We start from the raw sequence: 9,820 nt of genomic DNA on the forward strand, positions 1-9,820 counted from the left end.
GCCAAGGGTTGCCTGGAGCTACTAGAAGCTGGGAGAGAGACATGGAATAAATATTCCCTCAGAGCCCAGTAGGGACCAGCTCTGCTGACAACTTGTTTTTGGATTTTAAGCCTCCAGGACTGTGAGAGAATAAATTTCTGTTGTTTTAGGCTACCTCACTTGTGGCAATTTGATGTGGTAGCCACAGGAAACTAACCCTCTTTCCACCTCTGCTCTGATTGGTTGTGTAGGCTGGGGATTTACCAACAACACATCTGCTTCTTCAGCCACTCTAATTTGGCAATGGGGCAAAAGAAGGAGCATGCAGGCCAGAGAACAAAGTCTCAGTCCCTTCCCTGTCAGGGCCACCCTGCTCTCAAAGCAATTGATTCCATTTTGCTGTTCTCACAACACCTGCAGAAGCAGCCACTGGGAGTCCGTCAGAGCCACTAGCACATGCCCGCTGAGCAACTCCCCATCTCAGCTCTCTGGCTCCTCCTATGGGCTTCTAAGTTTTACGAGTTTCAACCTTTCCTTTTTTATTCCCTAGACATAGGGTTAGAGACTGCTTCTGGTAGTCACCACCATCACCATACCTTAGTGTTCTCTTTTTGCCTTTTGAGTCCTTCAATACCTTGTTAACAATTATTTCTAGTTTTTTCTTTCTGTCAAAATACTGGTGTTTTCTGTCCCAATTGGACCCCAACTGACCCAAAGGCAATCTTATGAGTCCTAGGCTCCTTGGCTTGATGTTAAAAAGGCCTGGAACCAGCCTGTCCTAGTGAGGGTGGAAGAGAGGAAGCCAAGATAAGTCAGATAAGGTGGTCGTGGGGAGAAAGGCTAGCATGTATTGAGCTCCTACTGCATGCCTGACGCTGCACTGAATACTTTACCTGTGTTCTCAAGTTCATGTTACACAATTACCCAGTGGTGTGCTTACTTCTGTCATCATTTTACAGAGGAGAAAAATGAAGATAAGACAGCGTTGTTAGCTTGCCCAAAGTCAAACTAATATGTCATCCAGTTGGGATTTAAGAGAGGGGTGTTTCTTCCAGAGAACTGGGCTGGATTGGGGTGAGAACATGGGCCTCTTTAGAGGAGGCTCCCTGTCCTTTGAGAATGATGCTGCTCTCTCAATAACAGGAGTCACAGAGGCCTTCTGGTGGAGTTCAGAGACCTGCAGAGGGCCAGAAACCTCCCCTGTCTCTCTGGACCCTGAGCAGATGGTCAGGGGGCTACGGTCATGTAGCCACAGGCAAAAGAAAGGCCTCAGGGGGCCCGAGAAAGAGACTCCAGAGAACGTGTAGACATGGGATCCATCAGCCCCATTATAGAAGGAGATATTTCCGGCTTCATAGTCCAGGAAAATGCCCACCCGTTGCAGAGGCTGTGAAGGATGGAGGTGTATCCTTGGGATGGCGAGAGCCCGTAGTTCTTCTCTGCAAAACTCCATGGCCCACAGGCCATGCCTTGGTGACATGGCAATACTTCCCTTCCGATCTAAACTCTCAAGGCAAACACCTAGGGTCCAGGCTTTCCTGTTTCCCACCTTGACTTCCCAGTAGTGCTTCCCCCTGGTGAATCGCTCCTGGCCCAGAACGCAAGGGTCCTCGTTGAATCTCTCGGGGTTGTCAGGGAGGTCCTGAGTGTAGAGCAGCCGGCTCACACTTTTCAGATCCTTAGACAGTTCAAGTTTGGGATTTGCAGTGTCTGGATCGAGAGATATGCTCCCTGTAGAGACAAAAGGGTCAGGCTTTTGGATTTAGGGCCCTCAAAGTTCCTGCAAGTTTTGGGAACCTGGGGTTTGTTTTCAGATCTCCCTGCCCCTTCGTTCCTGTTGGATGTGGAGGCACAGATGTCTCTGGGAACCCCTTAATTGTCCTAATTTTCTGTGCCAGGAGCCAATACAAACAGCCCATCCCAAAGCAGGGCCAAGATAACACAAAGCTGGGAATCAGGGGTATTTTAATAGGATACTCAACAGATGACCAAGTGCATTTTGTGATCTGGTTCATCTCACAATATTTATTTCATAGGCTTGTCCTAGTGTTATGTGTGTGTGTGTGTGCAAGTGAGAGTGACAGAGAGAGTAACGGAGACAGACATAGGGTGATACAGAGGCAGAGACAGACAGAGAAACATAAACAGAGAAGAGTCAGAGAGACAGACACAGAGATAGAAACAGAGAGGAGAAAGAGAAAAAGAAACAGGCAGCCACAGAGAGAGACAGGGAAACACAGAAACAGAGATACACAGAGAGAGAGGAAATGGAGAGCAAGCATGCTATTTCACGGCTGTGGGAAAAGCTTCATCTGAGAAGGTTCATCACAGCAGCAGATGCTGAAACGAACACGCTCCAAAACAGACAACATTTAAAAGAAATACTTTTACCCTTCCCAATCCCTCCCTGTTGCCCTGCCTCCTCACAGGCCTGTCGTGCCATAACGATGGAGTTCTCTGATCTGTGGCCCATGCAGGTCCATGCCCTCTTGCCTGCTCTCCCCCACACCTCTCCTCAGAGCCTTATACCCCCACATGAAACCGACAGTGGCTTTGGAGATAAAAGTCTCTCTACACTTGGGATCCTTAAATGAGATCAGGATGGTGTTTGGCCTGAGAGCCCAGCTGCTGTGGAAGCCACCTGTTGAACAACTGAAATTTTTAGAGCAACAGTAGAAGAACCAATTGATTACACACAGGAGATATTCTCAGTTCTGAAGTCCTACATACCTCATATTGCTGTTTGCCTTAGTTGCCAATGAGATGTCCCCATTATTTCACTGTTTCCGAACTCTCATCTCCAATGGCTTGATATTATCAACCCTTAGCCCTCGACTGCTATCGAACCCCAGTTTTCTCTCAAAATATCTCTTTATCGCCTTTCTGAGGTGAAATCCTGCCCTCCTTTGCTTTCCAGCAAGAGCTCTTTGTTTGTTTCTCCCTCAAGCCTCCACTCCTCCTGCTACTTCTGGAACATTTCTTCACGTTTTCCTTACCCCAACCCCTTGTGCACTGAGTCTCTGTGCTTGTGGATCCGGCTCACTCACTTTCCACCTTCATTATGATCATAAACTCACTTTCTGGTACCTTCCTTCCCTCACTGAAGAATTAGCCCATCTCCTAGTCTTTCTACTCTGACACCTCGCAGTATTTTTGACAACCTCATTATCCAGGTGGATGAACCGTTCAATGCCCTTGTCTCTCAGCTTCCTGATTTCCTCATTACCTGTTATCACGTCCTATGTCCATTGATCCTGCTGCCTCATCTCCCTGCTGTTGCAATTTCCCTTCTCTTCTTCACAGATTCTTTGGTTATGAAGCATCATAGTCTGTCTCTAGCAACCATCCCCAGCAGTGTCTATTACAAAGCCCTAAAGCTGGATGAGCCTCAGCTGATCTAACAAAAGAGCTTGGGCAATCCTTCTATATCACAAAGTAATCTCACCTTCCCTGCTGTTAGACTGCTATTCCATACTCTCTCCACACAGCTCAAACCTCCTGCCCCACCTCACCCCCAATTTTTCCTTCTGCAGTACAGCAGGCCCTCCGCATATGCACCCCCTTTGCAAAATTGTTCTCCTTTTCTCATTTTCTTTATCCTTACACCCTTAATCGCTGTTCATACTGGATCATCTCTTCAGGCAACACACATATTCTATTATACAAAAAAAATATCTTACCTTAAATTACAAATAAGAACACATTAAAAAAAAGAAACTTTCCCTGATTCCCACTTACCAATTTTCAGCTCTGCATAACAAGCAACAATTCTGGACCTCTATTGTGGACCTCCTGTCTCCTTCCCCTACTTACCAACACCTTTTTGCTGATTTCAAGAGTCATTTTTCTGCCCTCATGTAACTCCATTTCTCAGCTGCTTCCAACACAATTGACCACTCCCTCAACACATTTTAATTCCTGATTTCACTGGTAAAGAATTTCATGTTCCTCCTACTTCTCTGTCCATTTTTTCTGTCTCCTTCACCTGCTCCTCCGGTAGTGCCTAACATTTAAGTATTGGAGTTCTTCAGGACTAGGTGTTGATCTTTCTTCCTTGTCCTGTACCTTTTCCTCTTTTCTTCTGGAAATCTTATTCATTGTCAGAACTTTAAATACCATATATATTTAATTAACCCCAAATTTATAACTCCTATCCAAACTCCTACTGCGAGTGCTAGCGTTGTCTACTCAATGATTTATTTGACGTCTCCACTTGGATGTCTCAAAACATCTTAATCTTACCATTTGTTTTCGAGTTGACTCCAACTCATGGAAACCCTATGTGTGTGAGAGTAGAACTGTGCCCCATAGGGCTTTCCATGGCTGATTTCTCAAAAGTAGATCCCCAGGCCTTCCTTCTGGGTGGGTTTGAAACTCCAATCTTTTGGTTAGCACTTGAGTGTGTTAACCATTGGCACCACCCAGAGATTCCCGTTATAATTTTAAGGGGTCATACAAAACAGAACAACAAAATTACCAACTATCAGTTCTCTTGCCTAAACCTTTCTCACATCATCCCACATCTTTCCCTTTTCAGTAAATCTAACTATCATTATGTACTTACTCGTTCACCTGAGTACCATCTTTGATTCTCCTTTCTTCCTTGCTCTTTCTCTGCTTTCCTACATTTGGTTCCAAGACACATCTCATATCTGCTCACCTCTCCTCGTCCGGTAATATCTCTCCTCTACTTAAGACCTCTCAATAGTTTTCCACTGCTCTTTAAATAAAATTCAAATTCCTTACCATGGCCTTTGAGGCTGTGCATGATCTGGCACCTACTAGCCTTCCCAGTGTCATTTGGTTCTTCTCTTCCTCTTGCCCATCTTCTTCAGCCGGTTGTCTTCCTTCCTGCTTCCCCAGCACTCCCAGCTCTTCCTCACCACAGTCCTCTTCTCCTGCTCTTCCTGTCACTGTGGAGGGTTCCACTGCCTACTGCATCCTTCACCTCTCAGCATTAATGCTGCAACCTTACAGCAGTGCTTACTTTGATGACCCTAGGTAAGTGCTTTCCTGTTAAACTTCATTATCATACCCATTTCATTCCTATACTCTTATCCCAATTTATCCCAGTTTTAATTAAACATTATCACTGGTTGATTGTTTGCATCCTAAATAGATTATATGCTCCATGAGGACAAGGCAAATCCATTTTATTTATTAATATATACCCAGTTGCTGGAATACGAAGCACTCAATAACTCCTTTAAATAAATGAATGAATGAATGTACTCTCCTTCTCAGCTCTTCAATAAGTGATTGTGTCCAAATGAAGTCTTCCCGGCTCTTCCTTACTCCTCTCACTTGCCCCATCCTCATCCTCTACCAGTTAGGCTTTTCCTAATCATTGGCTCGCCCTTTCCACAGACAGACTCTTCTACTTACACTGCATGCGTCCCACCCAAAGAGATCATGTCTAGAGGCTAAGAGTCACTGATTTCTCTGTTCTCCATGGTAACAGCCTTCCCTGAGCCCTCTGACTTAGAAGAGCTGGCTCTTTCAGCGTCTCCCACACTCAGGACCATCGCTGCTATGGGCTCTCCATGCCCCTTCCTTCTAGGGTCTCAGAAAATAAAAAAGAAGGAGCTAAGTTCTCTTAGGGCAGCTAAACCTTGATTTTCACAAGGATGTGGCTGTGACTTACTGGCATATAACAGAGCATTTCTGCACTCTGGAATGCAAGAGAATACAGAAACACACAAACATGTATGCACGCATGCACACATGCACACACACACCCACATGTGCATGCACACACATGCGTACACAGGACGTATGTCCCATTTCCCCTGCCCACCGTTGTCACTGCTAGCTTGCTGCGGGTGCTCCTTTTCTTCGTGATGTCTCACGTCATCCCTTAGCTTTTTCCAGAGTACGCAGATGGCTCCAGCTACTACAATTCCCAGTGCCATGAGGATTAGGGACAGGCATATTCTCCACACTGCCGACCAGAACCTTCTGGAGAAGGAAGCTAAAGGGGATTCCAGGGAGTCATATGAGCATAGAATATTGGAGCAAGACTAAAAGATTAATGTGTAACAGGACATGATATTGACAAACTACTTTGAAATGGTTCAGAAAAAAATATGTGAGCATTTGTATAAACAGGTATTGATAGATACCTGTTATTGTTGTTAGTTGCCTGCCAGTTGATTTTGACCCTGTCTGAACCCATGTGCTCAGAGTAGACTGCTCCATAGGTTTTCAAGGCTGTGACCTTTTGGAAACAGATGGCCAGGGCTGTCTTCTGATACTCCTCTGGGTGAGTTTGAACCCCCAACCTTTTGGATAGTAGGTGAATGCTTAACAGTTTTCATCACTGAGGGACTGATAGATATATCGGAGATAGATAGTAGATTAAAAAAAAAAAAAAAAAAACACCATCAGTGACTTGATTCCAACTCATAGCAACCCTATCAGACATAGCAGAACTGCCTCCATGCAGTTCCCAAGGCTGTAAATATTTACGGAAGCAGGCTGTCACATCTTTTTCCCATGGAGTGCCTAGTGGGTTTGAATCACTGAGCTTCTGGTTAGCAGTCAAGAGCTTTAACCATTATGCGACCAGGCCTCCTTAGATAGGAGATAGAAATGATTAAAAACAAATGTGGCAAAATGTTAAAAATTGGAGAATATGGGTAAGGGTGGCACAACGTTTTGCAAAATTTCTGTAAGATGGAAATTATTTAAAAATAAAAGTTTTTAAAAAGTTAATATTGGGGTGAATATTTTGTGTTCCCTGAGAAGGCACAGCTCTCCTGGAGATTCTTCTGGCACCCCCATCCACCTCAGTCATAAGCACCTTAACTCTGTGTCTCACCAGGACCCCCCAAGTCAGGCCTCTGTGGGAAAGGTCATGAACAAAGACCTGCACCTCCACTCTCTCCTGCTCCCTGGCCTTGCAGCTCTCTCAGAGGATCCTTATGTCCGGGGCCACGATTGCCCTCACTCAGGCTTTTGAAAATGAAGGAAAGAACTGAATAAAATACTAACCTGGTAGGCGAATCACAGCCACTTTCTTCTCAGGGAGAAGGGGGTTCACAATGAAGCAAAAGAGGCCTTCCGTAACCCTGTCCGTGATCTTCACGTTGGATATGACAGCAAAGAGCCCACTTGTAGCCGACACAGACAGATTTGTCACAGAAGGTAGTACCTTTCCCCTGAAATCTCTCCACTTCACCCGGGGCCGAGGGTACCAGCCAGCTGAGGTACACTCTGCCTGGGCTCCTTTGTCCTTGTCATCTCTCAATCTGATTCTGGGCTGTGAGCCCAGTCCTAAAGAGAAAGATACTGGCTTGAATCTTTCCAGCTATTGCTGCTTCCATTACAAGGAAAAAAAAAAAATCGAGAATTTCCAATAGGTGCTAGGAACCTTTTACATACTACTCTGTTTAATATTTACATGCGGAATATTCCCATTTCACAGATAAAACAACAAAAAAAAAAAGGTTTAGGAAATGGTTTAGATTAAATAAATTTCCTATTTCACTAAATTAGTAATTGTGAGAAGTAAGATTGGAATGAAGGTTTGCCTGATTTCAAAGCACAAAGCACAAAGGAAAACTTCTCCCCATATCCCATAAACACTCTCCTCTCTCTCTCTCTCTCATTGTCTCATTCTCCTGCCTCTCTCCCTCACCTCCCTCTTACTGGTAAAATGAAGGGAAGAAAAAGTAGAAAACACAACCATGCATTGAGAACTGTATTTCCCAAGAAATACTTCACTTGAAAAAACCAGGATTTGCTTGGAAGCATATGTTGTGAAAAGTTCTAAAGCGTTAAAAGAAATTTCAGCCATAAACCTGACTATCTGCAGCTGGGCCTGACATGTTGGTAGAGAAACTTACACTTTGGCTCCCATGGAAACAAGATGACCAAGCAAGTAAGCACCTTACCTGCCACCTTCAGCCACAGTGTGGCTTCCTTATGATACGTGCCTTCTTGGAAATAGCAATGGTATGTCCCATTATCAAACACTGTGACATCGTGTATCCTCACTGCCGCTGTGCCATTGGCGATGTGGTCTATCAAAAACGTTGTTCTTCCTCGGTACTCTTCCATCTGCTCTCCGGACGCATTTTTCCCTCTCTCATACACATACACGGCTGGGGAAAATTTGTCCCTGTACCATCTCAACTCCATGTCCTTGGCACTGATGTTGGGGGACAGGTGGCATGGTAAATCTGCGCCTTTCCCCACTATGGCCAGAATAGGTTCATTAGGGCCAATGACATCAAAAGTGACATTTCCTGAAAGAGGCAGATGTGACAAGACTGGTTTAGGCCACCTCTGAGAAGATGGAACTCTCCCGCCTATGCCCACATTCATCTTTGAGGATTTAAGTATTCCTTGAATCCTGCACTTTTCTTTTGGCATGTCTCTTCTTACACTGGGACATCCCCCTAGCATTGGGAAGGGAATGTTCTCCTACCATTTCCGTGTACAACAGTGGGCAGCAGCTGCAGGAAGATGAGGATGATGAAGCAGCTGGGCAGAAAAGCATCTTGAAAACATGTCTTTGTCATCACTGCTGGGGACAGAGAGGCACACAGGCCAGCACATCCACACTGATGAGAGAGAAAGCCAACAGCAGAAGCTTAACGGGAGCAAAGGAAAAATTGCCTTGAAAGAGAAAGGCTGTTTTTAACCATGCCTTTTTTTTTCACTCACAGCCTCTAACAAGTTGTTTATCCTAGAAACAGAGAGACAATGACCCTTTCTACCCTTCTGTTACACATATAACGTTTCTTTTACAAGTCCCAGGAACTCATCCATAAAGTGACAGGAAGACATCATTGGGTGTGAAAGGGCTTCATTTTCTTACTACTCATATAAGGGTAATTATCTCGTCTCCAGCCTTTTACTGTAGTGAAATGTGAAAATGCTGGTGGAGAAAACTCAAACCATGATTAAGGAACTTCAGGAACCAGAAATACATTCACTAATCCCTTTAAAATCTTCTATTTCTTGTTGTCTCCAACAGGACCTGTATGGTTGGGAGGACAGAAGCCTATTGACCTCCCCAGAGTTCCTTGTGCAGATGGTCATTCCAAGACACTGTGAGTTATATTACTAATTGTAAACTCAGTTTAGAGGGCAAGTGCTCTGAATTATTTTTGCTGGCCTAAGGTATGAGTCGGAATCCACCCAATGGCAATAGGTAGAAAGGTGATTCTATCCAGCACAACCTCACAAAGTGGCATTTATGTTAATGAAAAATTATGCTATTCATAAATATATCTGTTCCTTTCTGACAAGGCTATTCTGTTCTTGACTTTTAGGAAAGCGCCCAGGGTCGCCCGGGCACTTGAGGCTGGGTTGAGTGTAGAGAAGCAGAGACACAGATAAGTGCCCCTTAAAACAGAGAATACTCACCCAGCCTGGATCCAGATGCACACTTTCCAGGGAAATCTTGATAACTTTGAGGGAATCAATTTAGTTCTCATGCACACTCTAAAAAAAAAAAAAAAGAGGGGACATAATTCAAGAGAACCACACTGCCTGCAATGGAGCTTAGAAAACTGACATGAGCAGCCAAGTCCCCCAGTTTCTATAGAATCTGCCTTTGCGAAAGTAACCAACTGTGTATTGGCAGTTGCAAAGGTTTTTAAGGGGTGTGAACAGTTTTGAACACTCTGAGGATTGAGATGAAAGACTGGCAGCAGGAGATAAGCAAATAGATGGAAACCAAATGGTGTACCACATGGAAGGATGGCTATCAGGCAGCATGAGGCACCACCAGGAGCCCCATGGAGGAGACATGCATTGTGAGAGCTAGGATCCAGGCCAAAGGCAGAAGCTGGAGAATTCAGATAAAGCTTCTTGGTTATCAAAAGACCTT

General features: G+C 44.7%; 1 protein-coding gene across 1 annotated transcript; it reads right to left on the minus strand.

The window, feature by feature from the left end:
- Positions 1 to 982: 982 nt before the first annotated feature.
- LOC126068490 (putative butyrophilin subfamily 2 member A3) lies at positions 983 to 9,525 on the minus strand. Its single transcript, XM_049871105.1, has 5 exons — positions 9,355 to 9,525; positions 8,411 to 8,546; positions 7,875 to 8,228; positions 6,973 to 7,254; positions 983 to 1,710 (listed from the first exon to the last, which is right to left on the minus strand). The coding sequence occupies exons 2-5, from the start codon at positions 8,502 to 8,504 to the stop codon at positions 983 to 985; spliced, it is 1,458 nt and encodes a 485-aa protein (XP_049727062.1). The 5' UTR covers positions 8,505 to 8,546; positions 9,355 to 9,525.
- Positions 9,526 to 9,820: the final 295 nt, after the last annotated feature.

The sequence above is a fragment of the Elephas maximus genome, chromosome 2 (assembly GCF_024166365.1).
Source record: "Elephas maximus indicus isolate mEleMax1 chromosome 2, mEleMax1 primary haplotype, whole genome shotgun sequence".
Classification (NCBI taxonomy): domain Eukaryota; kingdom Metazoa; phylum Chordata; class Mammalia; order Proboscidea; family Elephantidae; genus Elephas; species Elephas maximus.